This window comes from Podarcis cretensis (assembly GCF_951804945.1).
Source record: "Podarcis cretensis genome assembly, chromosome: 11".
Lineage (NCBI taxonomy): Eukaryota > Metazoa > Chordata > Lepidosauria > Squamata > Lacertidae > Podarcis > Podarcis cretensis.
Window position 1 is genome coordinate 33,737,800 of NC_137180.1, and position 18,018 is coordinate 33,755,817.

Below are 18,018 nucleotides of genomic sequence, written 5' to 3' on the forward strand. Positions count from 1 at the left end.
GTGCTGTTAGTGAAAAGCAATGTCACAGTCTAAGTAAGTTAAACTATATTAGTTTATATTATACAGACTTTGGTGGGATTTGAGCTTAAGGGGCAAAAATATACACACAAATGCCTGTACTAAACCTTGTTTCTTTCCCCCCTCTCTCTGGTTTTTTGCTGTTGTTTTAATTAAAAGCTGTCTTGGAAATTAAAAGCTGTGCATTTGGGTGCAGGAGTGGGGAAGTGATGAACCCTTGAAAGGCGAGGACTCTAGCACAATGGCAGGACACATGCTTTGCATGTAGAAGGTCCCAGATTCCATTCACGTCATCTCCAGGAAGGGCTATGTCTGAAACCCTGGAGAGAGTAGGCTACTTTGAGCTAGATTGCTCAATGGTCTTATTCAGTAGAAGGCAGATTCCTATGTTCCTTTCTGTGCTGGTTGTTTTTCTTCACAATCATGCCTGTCCCAAATTGCAGCGTGGAAGATGCATTTGATGAGAGTAATCATGCATCTGGAAGTGCACGGGGAGCTGTGGTGGGCAGGCAGTTTTAATTGACAATATGGCTGGTGGGGAAAGGGTTAAGCAGGCTCCCCACACTGCTCTTCCACTGTGCAACATTGCAGCCCCTCAAGACTGCTTTTCAGGAAGGGAAAAAAAATACAAAGTTGAAGCTTATGTGCATTTGTATATAATGTGCAGTTGACCTCTACATTTCAGCAGGTATGCTTCAGGCTATTTATTTAATCTTTTCATCCTGAGTAAAAAAAACTGTCCGAATTCTAGGACTATTATTTTCACATATGAAGCTATATTTTGCTGAGTCAGACCACCCCTACTATCTCAGCTCCTCTGAATGGAGATTGAACCTGTGACTTGAAGGATGCTGCAAAACTTTGGGGAGGCTGTATTTTAGTGCTTTGGGTGAGTGGGCACAGCTCAGTGGTACAGCATACAGTGGTGCCTCAGGTTACATACGCTTCAGGTTACATGTGCTTCAGGTTACAGACTCCGCTAACCCAGAAATAGTGCTTCAGGTTAAGAACTTAGCTTCAGGATGAGAACAGAAATCATGCTCCGGCGGCACGACAGCAGCAGGAGGCCCCATTAGCTAAAGTGGTGCTTCAGGTTAAGAACGGACCTCCGGAACGAATTAAGTACTTAACCCAAGGTACCACTTTATACAACTTTACATGCAGAAGGTTCCAAGTCAGGGGCATAGGAAGGAGTGGGGGGGGGGCAAACCACCCCGGGTGCCCTCACTGAGGGGGGTGACATTCAGCGTGCCGCCCACCTACGACTCCCAAGCCTACCCTGAGCTGTAACCAGTGGTATTCCCCCCTCCCCCCTTCATTTTGAAAGCTTGGGGGAGGCTTGGGAGTCACTGGCGGGTGGCGCACCAAATGTCTGCCATGGGCAGCTCACTCTGCCCCTGGCTTCAGGGTGAGTGCACCACTCCGGGCACCTGAGCGGCTATCCCACGGCTGGGAGGGCACCCTCTGCGCCACTCCCCCCTCGGGAGTGTGCCCACCTTGGGCAGTGCAGGCATATGCTCTGCCGCTGTCCCAGGTTTATTTATTTATTAAATTTATATGCTGCCCTTCACCTGAGGATCACAAGGTGGTTTACTGTTTACAGGTTCCAGTCCCTGGCATCTCCAGGTTGGGCTGGAAAAGACTCCCAGCAGAAAAACCTGGAAAGCCTCTGCCACTCAGTGTGCACAAAACTGAGCAAAATGGACCAGCGACTGACTCCCTATGGTCCTGTGAGCTGTTACCTTTCTGATTCTCTGCAAAGAGATGTGCATGTTTTGTGGGTGGGTGTTTTGGAAGAGAGAAGGAAAGCGAGAAGCAAGGTAGAGTTGGAAGGAGAGGTGTTCCGTATACGCTGCAGGGAAACAGCAGTTTCCTAAGTCTTTCAGACATCTCACTTTTACTTTTTTTGAAATCGAAGGAATGTTCTTCTTGCATATATACAAACATAGCACAGGGAGAGCTTATGCATTTGTCCGCTTCCTTTAAAAGCTAAGGCATGCTGAGAACCCAGGTGCTATTCAGCAAATCCTGGTGTTCTTGGCATTTATTCATTTCAAGTTCGGTATTTATGTGTATAAAACCTTTCCTATAAACAAAGAGGTGGTGTTGGATTGTGCCCATAACTTAAAACATAATGTAGGAAAGCAAACGTAGGTGTCCATTAACGGAGAGAGTTTGGACCACTCAGCTCTGTAAATGTGTGCGGTGGGAAGCTGAGAGCATGCTGCAGGTATCAGCACAAGTTCTCACAAGTCAGCTTTTATTTCCAATACACTGCCACAGCATGAAGACCCTGATCTTGCCAGGTTTGTTCTAATCATTTGAGTTGGGTTGCATCTTCTGCCTAAAGCAGATCCATGCAACTTCGCACCCTGCAGCTGATGAAGTATATTTTGAAAGCATATTGTAGGACAACTACAGCCCTGTTCAGATGTTCTCTGGGCTTGTGTTGCGTGTTGCCTACTCACAATCTTCTTCCTGCCTTGTATACTTGTTTGGCATGTCTGACAGATCCAGTGTGTATATGAACTGCACACCCAAAAATACCTGTTTATTTGATTGTGGGCCCTGCCCATTCTAAGGTCCTCAATCACATTAACAGAGGCTATCGTTCATACAGTTTGAATGGCTTTAGGCTCTTTTAGACATGGCACCAAGCACTCATGGGTCCAGGAGGTACACAAGCTGGTTCAATCCCATTCTGCCCTGTACAAACATTCAGGAAACATGTGAGCAGTGCTTATATTTTTCAAGGTTATCTTTAAATTAAATGAACAAAAGACCAAGTTGTGTGTTAAATCAGTGGGCAATGAACTATTGCAGGGTAAACGAACAGAAAAAACAGAAGATGGAATAGAGCCTTTGGCACTGTGTAGCAATGTTAATGGAACTAAGTAAGAGAGCTAGTAAAGCAGACAGGAGAAGTCAGTGGAACAAGAGGGAAATGCAGATTAAGGGAAGAACAACCCAAAAGTGACAGCATAGAAACAAAGAAAAAGGGAGAGAAGTGATATAGAGCAGTGGTTCCCAACTGTTTTGGTATGGCAACCCACAAGTCCAATTTTACTTGATAGGTTGACCCTTCGTTTTATTGTCACATGAATTTTGGACCCTTGGTTTTTGGCAGCCATTGGCTGTGTGCATTTTAACTGCAAGTTTGCCTAATTTATAACCACCTCAACAAAAATTTACTTAATGCTTCTATTAATGTGGAATTTGTTGAAATGTTTACAGTACTTACAAAGTTATTCAGTTTTGTTTATGGGAACGTAAAAACACCAACCATCTAATTGCAGGATATTGCTCCGTAAGCTGTACAAATTTTATTCTAAAACGTTACTCAAGCAGTGTTAGATATAATGAACTAGTAAGCTTTTTAATCCTATTTACAATAGAGTCCATTTTGGCAAGCATCAGGGGGATGGCTGAGCTTGCATTTTGCCAATGCGTTGGTCAATGCAGGGTGTGATGGTTGTCAGACATACTCTCAAATCATTATTGCTACATCGGCTAATGCTTTTAATTATTATTTCACCTAAGCAAACTTCAGATCACCCTTGGCTCAACTACAAGCTGTTCCCTGCAGCAGATCTGGTGACAAGCACCTGCACATCGGAGGCACCTATGCACACCCTGCATGAGCAGCCTGTGGCGAACTGTCAACAGCTCTGCTACCAGCAAGCAGCTCCCACGTGTTAAAATGTAAGCCTTGGGCTTTGCTGATGTTCAGCTACAAGTGTCAACACATCATTATAATAGGCCAGCCAAGCAAAAAGCTGTAAGGGGTATTCATCCTATGAGTTAGAGATTAAATGCAATAATTATTTGGGGTTTACTTACCAAGTCCACGACCCACTTGTTCAGTGGGCTGCAATCCACAGGCTGGGCATGGCTGGCATAGAGGATGTTTAGCCAGACTTTAGGGATAAGGAGCACACAGGGTGTCAGATATCTGACAGGGATGCTGAAACTTAATATCGTGAACCCTCTTGGTGGTAAAACAGCCTGATAAGGAGCTGGCATGCCTGCCACCACATTTGAAGCACGCTTCCAGTGGCGCAGGAAGAGGAGTGCGGGGGGAGTGCACAGCCCCTGGTGGGGTACCATCGCGGCTGCCCCCCGCCCGCTCAGGTGTCACACCCCCACAGGTGGCGTGCCATGCCCCCAGGATGCATGCCAGCCCTGCCCCCACCTGCTCTCTGCCCCCTGCCCAGTGCCGGAGCATGAAGCTCCGCCACTGCACCCTCCTTCTCCAACCCCAGGTAAATGGGCTAGTGAATGGAAACAGGATCAGGCAATGGTAAAGGCAAGCCTTTTGAGGGCCGGTAAATGTCTGGTGCACGATCGCTTGGAGAATGCAGAAACCACTGGTTTTTTGGATGTGTTTGCTCGGATTGTGCACAAAGAATTTAGCGCAAAAAATGTTCATGCATTGCTAGCACCTTCTTTGAAATGAGATGTAAAAGAGACAAGGGGAGGGGCAAGCAAGAGTGCAAGGACTTAAAAGGGCACATTCTACTCATGTAAAAACACGCTGATTCCCGGACCATCCGCAGGCCGGATTTAGAAGGTGATTGGGCCGGATCCGGCCCCCGGGCCTTAGTTTGACTACCCAAGCCTCAGACCATTGACTTTGAGAATGGGAACATGGGCTTATTGTGTAAAGCAGAGGCGGTTAACCTGTGGCCCTCTAGATGCCATTGTATGCCAACACCCATCAGCACCAGCCAGCATGGCCAATAGTCAGGGAAGACTGGAGTTGAAGTCTAGCTCCAATCTGGGGGGCCAAAGGTTAGCCACCATGGTGGTGTGAGGGGCAGACAGTGCATATGTTCACTAAGACTGGCAAACTGTTTCAAAAACCAACCTTCACAAAGAAATCAACTAAGAAGGAGGGCAGGCATGACTCAGAAATACATGCACTTACTTAGCACAATGCCAAATGATTTTATTTTTTATTTTGTAATGATAGAGCACCTGTACTTTGCAAAGTATATCCCCACTTTCAAATCCTTTGAAGAGTCTTTGTATTATTATTTGGCTGAGCTGAGGTTCAGCAATTCTTCAGTTCCCTCTCCCCCACTTACCTTGATTTGACAGCGAGTCTCAGGAATAACAGCAGTAATCCTTGCGCTGGTGCCAACAAGATCAAAATGTCTGATCAAAATGTGTGTTTCAGTACAAATGGTGAAAAGCAGTGATAAAACCTACACTAGTGTATTTTTGTACAAAAGGACATATATATACTGTTTATTGAGAATAATCTCAGTTTACACAAGATTTATTTTTTATATTTATATATATATATATGGTATATTATAAAACAGATTTCATAAATTACCTGCATCTAATTGACTATGGTCAAATCAATTTCCCATTAAAAGTCAATCAAAAAAATTGACCCTGGTTAATCAGCTAAAAAGTTATTATTAGAAATGTAGAAAAATGTTATGAAAGTGTTTGCATCACTCAGTATTTGTTGTTCTTGGTTATTTGACTTGACTCATCAGTAGAACTTGACATTACATAGACTTAAATTTGAAGACATGCAATAAACAGAACATATCACAGTAGAGCAAAACAAGATTTCTTTGGTGAGCCAGAAGCTGATATATATAAAAAAATTAACAAGGTTTCTAAATTTCTTTCACAAAAAACCCCAAAACATTCACATTACACACCATACAAAATAGAATACAAATAGTGAAAAAAGTATTATGGGTATAGAAAAGGAAAGAAATATACAGTTCAAAACAGTGGTAGCTTTTTATGAGAGACCATGATTCTTCTCAAGGTGATTTTATATTTCACAAAACTGGTCCCAGTCTGGGAACCCCTGGGCCTTTGTAAGAGTGAAGCTACTGAATGTGCAACAAAATGAAGCTATATATTGTTTATGCTCAGTGTATACCTTTGGTGAGCAAGCTTACCTGCCACACCTATTTCCCACAGCATGGTTCAGCTTTGCTTCTGATCATCATACAACAGGACACCTGAAATGGGGTCTCACCATTCCTCTCCAACTCTGGTTTTTTGGCCAGCCAGATATTGTGCATCATTGTCTTGAAGCTCATTTAATAAATGGCCCAGTTTCTTTTAGATTCCTCCATGTTTTGTTTGCAGATTTTTGTACAGAGGAAAGAAACTGTGTTAATCTACCATAGATTCACACATTATTTAATCAGTCTATGGTCACCACAAGTTCTCAGGGTGCATTAATTCAGCTGAAAGAGGTTTCAGGCAGTGGGAAACTGTAAACTACCTAGGGGAACATGCCAAAATCAGAGTTACTATTTGTTTTCTTACATTTTATCCTGCCTCTCTTCCATCATGGCACCAAAGGTCCCAGGAAGTCTTCCCATGCCTATTGAAGGGGTCAAGAGTTGCTTAGTGTCAGCAAAATGTGCCTTTGGACCATAACCTCGGACTTGAGAGGAAGCCCTTTACAAGTAAATAATCCACACCACTTGAGGCTGCATCTATATGAAATTCTAGCCGCACAACAGTTATGTGGGAAGACACATTACTGCACCAATCCAGGGCCAGTTTCCTGACTTGTGAGAGTACACATGAGCTCTGTTCACAACTATAGCTACATCACATACTAAATATACACAACAGAATTGGATTATGAAGAGGTCAGTCTATCAGCTAGCCCTTACTGATTGATTCATGTTACTTTCTACTTACAAACTTCACATGTACTGATACAACTAGAATATCTTTCTTCTTTAATACGTTTTTGGAATTCAAAGAACAGAACATTTCAGATCTTTTCTTCTCTCCTCAACAAAGCTAAAAACAGAATATTGCAACTGGGGGAGGGGATTCTTTTGGGCCAGATAGGACCATACTTGTTCAAAGATCCACCATTTGTGCCTGACACAGAGAGCGTACATTACATACCTCTGCACACTCCTGGAATGCCTATACTGCGTATCTGATATCACCAGGCATCCATGCAGAACAGACCCATTTTTGTGTGGTCGATATCCCAGATAAAATCCAGAAATTGTCCTGCGTTAGACTTGATGCACAAGGCCAGATTAGAATGTCACACTCTTGTGTGGGCAGTGGTAACTTTGGAGGTGAGGAAGGCATACCAGAAGTGTGGAGAGGGAAGACACACCCTTGCTCCCCAGCACATGCATGGCATGGATCTGGAGATAAGATACTTCTAGCTCTTGAAAGTACCGACCCAGCCTAGGCCTTGAAAGTACCACTTTCTGCAATTAGTGTACCCCACCTGGCCATGGAAGATGAATAGAGAAGAGCTAAGGAGACATATCCCCTCCTTATACTAGGCCTGTTAGGCAGAAAATTCTACAATAGTTCTAGGAACACAGAGATTATTCACAAATCAAGGTATTGATTGCTTACAAGTCACACAGCTCTCACTCATGATCCCATTTATTATATATAGATATAGATATATTCTCTCAAGTCAAGTCAAAAACATTTGAAGCCAACTCTAGTTCTCCCAAATGCATCAGGATGAGCTTGGAGGCTGAAAACAAGCTACCAAGCTATTTCAAGATAAAAAGAACATCCAATAAATTATATCAGTATGGCTTACTTCATTTATTTAGGTACGCTTCACAGCTGCAGCATTCATACACAAACATTCATTACTTTATAAAAGGATTAAAAATGGTTATATATATTTATATATACAAAATTATTTACTTTTTCGTTTGTTCGGGTTTTTTGTACAACAAAAGTTGTAGGTCTATCGTATCTCCATCTTAAAATGCAGAGAGCTGTAATGTAGACCCACAGTTAGTGTTGTAAAAGTCATCGTTTAAAAAAAAAAAGTGGCCCTGGTTGAGATTTATTGTATTAGCACTTATTATTGTTATTGTTATTATTATTATTGTTATTCCTACAGGCCCTCCTTGTCATTCTTTTTAAAAAAAGTCCTCCAGGCAAGTCCCTTTTCAATCAGTGCCAATGCTGAAAAGGACGGAAGTCAAGTTCCACATTGCAGTCCATTGTTCAGGGTTGTTCCTGCTTGCTGTGCTCCTTATGTGTAAGGTTTCACCACACAGTTCTCTATGGACCTCTGCTGGGAAAGAGCAGCGTTCCTCTGCTACTTTGCTCATCTTCAGCCATTGCAACAGCCGTTTTCTCCCATGGTTACAAAAAGAAAAGAGAGAGCAGACTGCAATTTACAATTATTTTCAGCCTGATGAAGTACCTCAAGACAAACAAACAAACAAAAAATGATTAAAGACCTCTGAGGCCAAATAGCCATAAATAAACTTGAACTTAGTGTGACATTTCATTGTATATACAGGGTTGCTGTTCTTTTAACGTAACACACATTAAAACACCATTAAATCATCTTATTTACATTATCATTGGTGCTAAAATGGAAGAGTTTTAATTATTATAGGACGCTGGGACAGGGACTCTAATGTTCCCTCATCAATGACATATGAACATTAACATGCTATAGATGGCTGGCAATGTCTCCCTTTTCGATTTTGCATTTGTAGCAATCACAGATGTGTGCTGAGAGTTCTGAGGTCCTTAAGTTTTCAAAAAAATAAAAATGCTTGGTAATACTCCTATAATTGATTTTTAAAAAGGCACAGTTAAGTTAGGACTTTGGCTGGCATGGAGAACATCCCGCTTTTGCCAGAGTGCGTTCAGCGCCTTGAATCCTGCCATGTCCTGATCCAACGATGAAAATGTTTTGATGAATTTAATGAGTTTCCCTTTCCTGGTGAAGAATGTTTATAATAATATTTCTTAGAGTAAGTCCTTTGGAATGAGGATGCTGGAAACAAAAGAGAAAGAAAAGAAGGAAAATGTTGTAAGCATGCCAGCAAAACTAGAAGCATGATGAAGAGATGCACTGTGTTAGACACACAACTCAGGTTCAGACATTTCCTGACCAGCATAGAGTCTTTGTGTGGTGGAGGAGAAGGCATGGAGGTAACATGGGTGTTCAAACGTTACATTCAATGAGGGTGCAGTCTGTGAAACTGGGAGCACAAATAGTTGAGCTACACACTCATACAGTAATGTATGTGTGTTGTTCAGCAAGTGTACAGTCTGTGTACCTGCCTACATAACAGCAGAGCTGTTCATATGAACAATTGTACACTCTTTCACACAAATGTTTGTACAAGTGCAAAGACGGCTTGTACTGTATTCAGGGTAACCTGTGAACCATTCTAGAGTCACATGCAATTCAGGCTCTCGGTCTGGAAATCCAATTGTGCAGATGTCCAATTTGCACAATTATCCCACATCATAAAAATAAGATGATGGAATAAAATGAGCATCAGAATGGTCATACACCTGTATGGAATACCTGCATTAAATAACACGATCTACAGGGTAGAGTGGAGAGGTGTCTTGGGGCAATCTCCTCCTCCATGCAAAGACTGGTGAGGGTCTAGCCTAAACCTTGGCAATCTCAAATCCCTTTGCATAGGCAACTCACGATTCATGCAGGTTATTTTAGGCAAATCCCATCGTCCATTCCCTTGGCACCGGATGATTGGAACATGGCGCTGGATAAAACCATCTTTGCAGTGGTATCTAATCAAGGAGTTTATTTCATAACGAGGCTTCATCTTCCCAAAAGTCTTTGCGTTTTCTACAACTGGGGGCTGGCCACAGGCAACTAAAAGTACAAATTCAGAATTATTGTCAGTTTTCTTCCACACTATAACCTCAGACAAAGCTCCCTTCTCTCTCCAAAAAGCCCACTATTCAGACTGGGTTCCTAGTGATTTTTAGAGAATTTGATTAAAGGGGTGGGGACCCATAGCCTTCATTTTTAAAAACTAAATTAGTCAATTGGAAGTATAACTTAATTTGATTACAACAATTTTCAACCTTTCCTAAATAGTCACTAGAAGCTTATAACGTTGGAGGAAGACTAGGAGGGCTCGTGCGAAATCTCATGGGAACATGGACGGCCACTTGAGATGTCGTGAGAGCATCCGAGAACCAGCATGCTGAGACGGCCTTGCCCCACAATCAAAGCACAGAGGTTAAATGCTCTTTTCATGCCTGGTCTGCCTGGGTTACCCAGCATGAAAGATCTTTTAAGCTCTTTGTCTGATTTGGGGGACAAGGCGCGCCAGCTCCAGAAAACTAGGGTTGCTCATGCAGGGCAGTTCCAAGGGGGTACTTTGCATATAGGCATTTTTGCTCATATGAGGGACCCTTGGGACCAAACCCCCATGAGATGGAACTCTGCTCATTGAAGGATCTCACAAGTGAAACAACACAATCCTAACCACATCTACTCAGAAATAAAGCCTATTGAATTCAGTGCTGATTTAAAATAAGTGGAGTTAGGATGGCAGTCATATGTCATTGCATTTTTCTCTTACACAGCTGAAACACAAAATTACAAGAAAGCTAAAGTTGGGATGAAGAATTCTACTTAGAGTGCATTCATTTGTTTCAGCACATTTTTAGTAATGGCATGCAGCCAGTTTCAATAACACAGCCAGCACTGATTTCTGCAGCACTAACATAGCTCGGCCTGCAGTGAAATATGCTAGTCTTCAGACATTATGACTTGCACATGTAAGTTCACAAGCCTGTACTTCTTGTACATTTCATGTGGAAATTTGTGACCCTGATCTGAAAATCTTTACCTGTTCCTTTCTTGCAAGTGTAGGTGAGATGATAATTGCATGGTACATCGTTCCACTGGCCATTCTCATGCCAAATTATAACAACACAGTCTTCTCCAGAAGAAAAGAAACTGTCTGGTTGGTTTGGTCTCCAGTTTTCGTATTGCTGAAGAAGATAAAGAAAAATACCAGAAGCATGGTTTAAGAGAAACTGAATTCAAGCAGGGCTTGCTAAATTAAGGACCAATGAAATGTAAATATTTCCTTCTTCCCCGTAGCCCCAAGGAAAACCTGTCCTCTGAAGCTGCTATCTGCACTGGGAAGAAATTTTCCCCATAAGTCAATAAAGTGTTCTCTCCCAATGCAAACAGCAGCTTCAGAGGGAGGATTTTCATCAGGATCACAGTAAATGGGGAAGGGTTCTCCACCCATTGCTATTCCACTAATTATCCTTCCCTGAGTACCATAGCTCTTATTTGATTTATTTTGAAATATGTACATTAAATACAGTAACGTAAAGGTAAAGGACCCCTGGAAGGTTAAGTCTAGTCAAAGGCAACTATGGGGTTGCGGCACTCATCTCACTTTCAGTCCGACGGAGACAGTGTTTGTCCACAGACAGCTTTCTGGGTCATGTGGTCAGCATGACTAAACTGCTTCTGGCACAACGGGACACCGTGACGGAAAACAGAGCACACGGAAACACTGTTTGCCTTCCTGTCACAGTGGTTCCTATTTATTTACTTGCACTGGTGTGCTTTCGAACTGCTAGGTTGGCAGGAGCTGGGACAGAGCAATGGGAGCTCACCCCGTCGCAGGGGTTTGAGCCACCAACCTTCTGATCAGTAAGCCCAAGAGGCTCTGAGGTTTAGACCATAGCACCAAAGCAAGGGCACAGGAGCAGGAGCACCCAGCTGGCCTCCTGGCACTGATGATGCTGTGGCTGATTGAGAGGGTGAAAAGCAATGCTAGGGAAAAGTCAGTGCTATAAGGCAGGTTGATTTGGCACTCCTTCTGCTGTGTTCACACAGTGCCAACCTCCCTCTCTCAGCAACAAACAGCAGAGCCAGAAGGCCAAGTGCATGCCACTGCCATCCCCGCCCGATTGCAAAGATGCATTTAACATCACATTTAGGCCAGCCACTCCTCAAGGCAAATATGCATTTAGCATCACATTTGGGTAGGTCCTTAGTTTAGGAATCCGAAAGTTTTCAAGTATATTGGAGGATTGTTTGTTTGACCTATTTTCTAATTTTTTAAGGTATGTTGCCATCACATCTTCAATCCCTCCCTGAAAATAGTGAAATACTTGTATTAATAACTGAGAAAGCTGAAATTTTAGGCAAGAGTCTAACAAGGAAGCACCCATCAGGGATTGCCATGTGGACATTCTGTACTATCCAGTATGCACTACTACAGCCTTGTGTCTTGTTTCTCAAATAGCCCAGAGAGAGAAAATGCTTGCCTTGCCAAGATATCCCTTTTTCATTTCTGTAATGCATAGCATTAGAATATGTTTCAAAACATATTCAAAACATATTGGGAAAGTTTGAGGGCACAAGGAGAAGGGGACGACAGAGGACGAGATGGTTGGACAGTGTTCTTGAAGCTACCAGCATGAGTTTGACCAAACTGCGGGAGGCAGTGGAAGACAGGAGTGCCTGTCGTGCTCTGGTCCATGGGGTCACGAAGAGTCAGACATGACTAAATGACTAAACAACAACAACAATGTTTCAAAACTCTTTATCTGAATAAATAGGACTACGGCAAAATAAGTACTACATTGTAATATTCTTTGTCTTGCGTACAGATACAGATATATGAGTGACCAGGAAAAGAGAGGGAGAATACTTGAAATCTTTTTAGCTTTTCTCTGTGGTGCTACAAAACTTTCATTTCAAGTAGAAATTAATGGTGGATAAAAATAAGTTTCTAGAAGAGCAAGAATCCTCATAAATACCTGGCATGTACCAGTCACTCTGTCCCTTAAATGGTCATAATGGCACAGTTCACAAGTGCTTTTATTTAATCTCAGTGCTTACTTCTTGGAGCTGGTCCACTTACATGCTTATAAAAAGTACAAATTGTTTTCCTTTAATTCTTTATCTGGTAATCCAAACATAATGTCTTTCTGAGAACATTTTACTAATAAAGTTAATGTATCACACAGAAGTGGTGCTTAATTATCCTGGCTGTGGAAAAGCGGGACATAGTATTTTGAATACTGTATAGTATTTTAGTGTCGTATTTCCTCCAGTATGTCAATAATAGTGTTTTATGTATACAGGCAAGTGAACTGTAGACTTCTAAATTGGGCTGCATTAAAAGTATTGTCTGTGCCAGCCTATAAAACATTTTAATTGCCATAAGGCTAGGGCTACAGTCTTATGCTTACTTATCTGTGAGTAAGACCCACTGAACTACAGCGTCTTTTTTTCCTATGTAAATATGCATAGGATCAAACTATGCATTGATCATTCTTGCCTGGTATCATGGCATAATACACATTGGTCTTCTAGGAGATTCCAACTAAACATCAGGAAGAACTTTCTGACAGCAAGAGCTGCTTGACAGCAGAACAGACTCCCTCAGGGTCCTCTCCAACTCTACAATTCTATCCCAAGCAATGAACTGACTTGCTTTCTAACCAGGTGCAAAACTCTGAATATAACTGCAAGAGTCAGGGCTTATTTTGCAAACCTCATCCAAAACTACTAAGTGACTTCAGTCACTTCGTAGCCAAACCTCTAAGTAACACCTTTTCCACCAATAGCTGAACATTCATTTTACTTTCCATATGCTAGTAGGGGATGCTGGTGGTCAACTCCTGGCAGAAATGGCAGCCCTGGGATTTCAAGACGTTATATTCCAGCCAACAAAGATTCAAGAGCCTTTACATCAAGGGCCTGCAATAACAGCCGTGAGCCCTGGCTTGCATATGCTGCTGGCAAAGCCCTTCAGTCCCATGGAATGGATTTTGCAAGATTGCACCACATCCCCAGCCGTAACGTGCTGTTGCCTCACAGCTGATATCATCACTGCGCACATTTACTTTGGCTTTCTGACCCGCATGCTGCTTTTTACTAATGCCAGAACCACTTAACAGAGGAGGTTCCAGACTCCTGAAATGCTTTCTTAACTCTCCATGCTACACATATTGAACTTTTCCATTTCCTTATTTAGGCAAGCATCACTGATGGGGAGATAAGCCTTCAGAAACGGTTCCCTCGGCCCGCATTAAAACATGGCACAAGACAAGTGCATTGGGGGTTTGATTCCTCCTTTTACAAATATGGGTGGAAGTCAGGTTTAACTGATGCAGACCAATTATTGGAAGATCCCAGTGCAGATGGTGCTCAGATGGCTCTGGTGAGGCAATTGTGGCCCTCCAGTTGTTGTTGGACTCCCAACTCCCATCAGTCCCAGCTAGCATGGCCAGTGACCAGGGTTGGAGAGAATTGTAGCTCAACAATATCTGGAAGACCACAGGCTGCAGACCCCATATACAGCTCATATGATCAAGGCAAGCTTTACATTTTGCCACTACCTGTGTGGCATCATGTTCTTGTTGTTGATGGCATTTGCCTGTCTCCAGAGATAATTGAGCGCACCTTTGGGGGTGAAGTCCAAGCACTGCATTAGCAGCACTGAAGTAACCTCCCCTGGGTGCCCTGCAGTGTGTATGGAGGTTCTGGGCTGCCCAGACAACAAGACCTCTCTTTTGGCCTTGTTGATGTGGTCCAAAGAAAGCAGAGCAATATGTTTGGCGTCAGCTAGGCTGCAGGAATTTTTGGAAGGAGGCGTACAAGGCACCATCCAGCTCTGCATCTGTGTAGGGTTTACTCACAAACCTTTTCTTCTCCCAAAGATCTCCCGCAAGGCAGTGGAGGTTTAGCTTCAGTGTTTTCCTTCTCCAGGGGTACCAACTTGAATAAAATATTGGGGTGGCCCATGTAAGCCCTGCCCTGCATAATTGATCCCATCACACAGCACACATGCACCGTTTGAATGACAATGCCCATAAACTTTGGGAGGCCCAAGCCCCCTTAAATATTTTATGGGTGGGGTGAAGGGACTTCAGCCCTTAAGACTTGGCTCCGATGTCCTCCAAGATGGGTTACCTTCCCAGGTTGATGAGCCCCGTCTGCCTCTCACTGCCCTCTACAGCATGTGCAGAAAGTGTCTTCATGACTGTTAGACCCACTATTGGTCTCGCCCACCCAATCTGCTGGAGCCTGTCTTGGCATGCAGGGAAAGTCTCTAACTCACTGAGTGTTTGAGACCCATTGGCCACCCTCACCTGGTTTAGCCGGCCAGTCAAAACCATTTCCTGTGGTGTGGCCACTGTCACTTGCTGACAGCTTTTAGGAGCCACAGGTGAGAGCTGAGTGCAGGGTGGGGACCAAAGGTAGGCAAACTACCCCAGAAGCAGCACAATATGCCCCCCCCGAGGTACTACCCCTCCCTAGTAGGATGGAAAGTAATAGTAGAGAAATTAACTTTCTGATGAGAAGAAAGGACCTCAGTCTTTCACTAAGCTCCACTACTACAATCTGCTGCAAGACTTTAGGGGTTGGGATTTCAGCAACCACAGTATCAGTTAACTGATGCATGTGCAAGGCTACTAATGGGAACGTGATCCAGATATATGTTTTAATAGATTTAGGTGAAAACAGACATCGTTTCATGGGAGCTTCTCCTGGTGTATTCATGGAAGTGTCTTGTGCAGAAGCTTTCAACTGATTTCCATCAACTAATTTCAACAGGGCTCATGCAGGCAACATTGCTGTGGTTTGTGCTCCATGTCTTTGTACTTTCTATTTTATTCTATTTCTGTATTTTTCAAATAACACATGGAAGAGAAACAGAATGTTTCATTTCCAGTTTTGGCACAGAACAATGTCTTATATTTTTGAAGCTTAGCCAGCCAAATGAACAGGCGGATACAAAAACAATACCCCTTCCCCAGTTACTTTCCAGCTAAGTTACATCTTTGTATAAATGAAGAAATAAAGTCTTATGCTTTAATAGATGAATGAAGCCATCAGCTAAAAGTCTCGCTTTTGTACTTAAATCAACCCAAGGGTGATCCAGGTACAACAGCAAGCTTCCACAGATACAATGGCATGTGGGGATATGTTCTGTGTGTGCAGAGCGGTGCTGCTTGGGGATATATACAGGGCATCAAGAATATGAAACAAAATGCACAGAGATCTTTACGGGAGTGATCCTCACATACAAGTGTCAACAGATGAGAATTGAAATGTGACATTGCCAATCTTCTAACAAGTATATACAATTTGTCCCTAAGATCAGCTTCCATACTTGAGGACTGGAAAGTAGCCAATGTAACACCATTTTTTAAATTTTTATTTAAAAAAAAAAAAAGGATAGAGGGGAAGAAGATCCTGGAAATTACAGATCACTTCTCTTAATATTAGTCTCTGGAAAACTGGTGGAAAGCACTGGTAAAGATAAAACAGGGAAGCATATGCCGAAGCAAAACCAGCATAGCCCAGGATGCTGAGCTAGATGTTAGATGTTCTCAACAGATTTTTGGTACTTACAGCTTTGACATCTGTTTGAACCCAAGATCTCCTGTACCCCATTTCCTGAAAAGCAATTAGGTGCACGGCTGGCCCTACCATTAGGCTAACTGAAGCAGCTGCCTTAGATGGCAGATGCTGTTGTTGGGGAATCCTGCTAAAGGGAAGGGAAGCTGGGTAAAATGGGGAGTGGTAATGGAAGCACCATATTCAAAGCCCATTTCCCAATACATGCAGAAATGGCACAATCCTATGGCAGCACATTGTCATCGGTTGGAGGGAAGGACACACTTTGCTCAACCTCTGGGCCTCCCCACAAGAAAAGAACAAAGCAATGGATTGTGGTTGCTTCACCAGCAGGGGCTTCTCTCTAAGTTGATTTGTTTACAAGCTTTAATTAATTAAATAGTTCATCAATACATTGAATTAATTTGCAAGTTAATTGAACCAGAGTTCTGAAGTCAAAAGCACACTGTCTTTGTTTTTTAGATGATGCAGATGTGTTGTAGAAGGCACCAGCATAGAAGAGGCAACCCCAGTTTGGGAGAATTCCTCATTTAAGATGGTGCATGCTACCCATATTTTTTAAACAACCCTGTAAAGTAGGTTAGGCTGAGGAACATTAACTGGGCCAGGGTCACTAAATTAATTTTATGGTTGAGGATAGACTTAAATCTACGACTCCCCAGTCCTAATCTGACATCCAAACTATAATCCCATGCTGGCTTTCTCATAGATTCATTACAGGAAATTTAAGCTGCCTTCTGCATCGCCAACTAAGCACCACTTTCCAATAATTTATCATTCTTTCAGAGAGAAAGTATATGGTGTGGTCATTCCTTATTAGTTATAGGACTGTGTTCCTACTGCTACCCATTTCTATGGTATCTAACATTTAAGTTTCAGTTAAACTATACTGCTCCATGCCACAAGAGATACAGAAATCCTTTCTTGAAACTGCATTTAGACAAAACAAGATAAAACAACAATTGATTTTGTTAGCTACTTGCTAACTTTTGTCATTCACTCACGACGCACATCCAAAATATACAACTCTAGCTTTTCTTTCTTGACATCTTTTGCAAATATCCTAACCTATTCTGGCTTTATAGCAGCTTAGTTACTTGGGTAACCAATAAGTAATTCTCATGGCTCTTCAGTTGTTTGAATGTTGTCAAGGTGAATCTGTCCTGAACAGTATCTAAGCAATGCAATAGATACTGAATGATAACAGCTATCCCTTTTATCTCTGAAATCCCCACCAAGTGCCTGGGATCAATAGTTGGGATTTCACATTCCAGAGCAGTCAATGGGACAGAGTGTAATGAACCGCGACTAAATCAACTGCCAATGCAGAAAGCATAATTACTTGACCGTTGTGTGAGAAACCAATGAGCATCCAATATCAAGTATGTGGCTCTTTCTAATAAACAAGTCCCAAAATTAAGTCAGTCAGTCATTTAATTTTCAGCTTCTTTAAATGCTTCCTTAAGAGAACTGAGGTTTTTTTCCCCCCTCTTCCTTCCACTATCCCCTGGAAATTTTTGTCTATGTGGGCAGGGGGAATGTTACAAGCCAAGAAGAATGTTAAAACCCAAGAAGCCAAGGACACCTTCAAAGCAAAGCAAAATAAGCCTAGCATTTATCAGTGAGTCCTTTAAAATTGAACACCGGAAACCTTCATTAACCAGTGTTGTCTTTCCCATAATCCCTCCTATCTATTAGGGAAAAAACTCTTCCACTGAGACAGATAAGAACTTTCAGATTTTTATCTAGAAAGTGTGCTTCCTACATTTCTTCTGAAGTTTATTTAACTTCAAGTAAAGTCCTTCCATTGCTCACATGAACAG

At 42.5% G+C, this 18,018-nt stretch overlaps 1 protein-coding gene across 3 annotated transcripts in view; it reads right to left on the minus strand.

Annotated features, from left to right (window-relative positions):
* Positions 1-4,949: 4,949 nt before the first annotated feature.
* VCAN (versican) overlaps positions 4,950-18,018 on the minus strand; it is a 133,370-nt gene continuing 120,301 nt past the window's right edge. For all 3 annotated transcript variants that reach the window (XM_079995252.1, XM_079995254.1, XM_079995253.1), the window contains 3 exons: positions 10,644-10,788; positions 9,473-9,655; positions 4,950-8,800 (listed from right to left, as the gene is read on the minus strand). In XM_079995252.1, the coding sequence (XP_079851378.1) occupies positions 8,670-8,800; positions 9,473-9,655; positions 10,644-10,788 (459 nt within the window). In that variant the 3' untranslated portion in view covers positions 4,950-8,669. The remainder of the gene's footprint in view (positions 8,801-9,472; positions 9,656-10,643; positions 10,789-18,018) is intronic.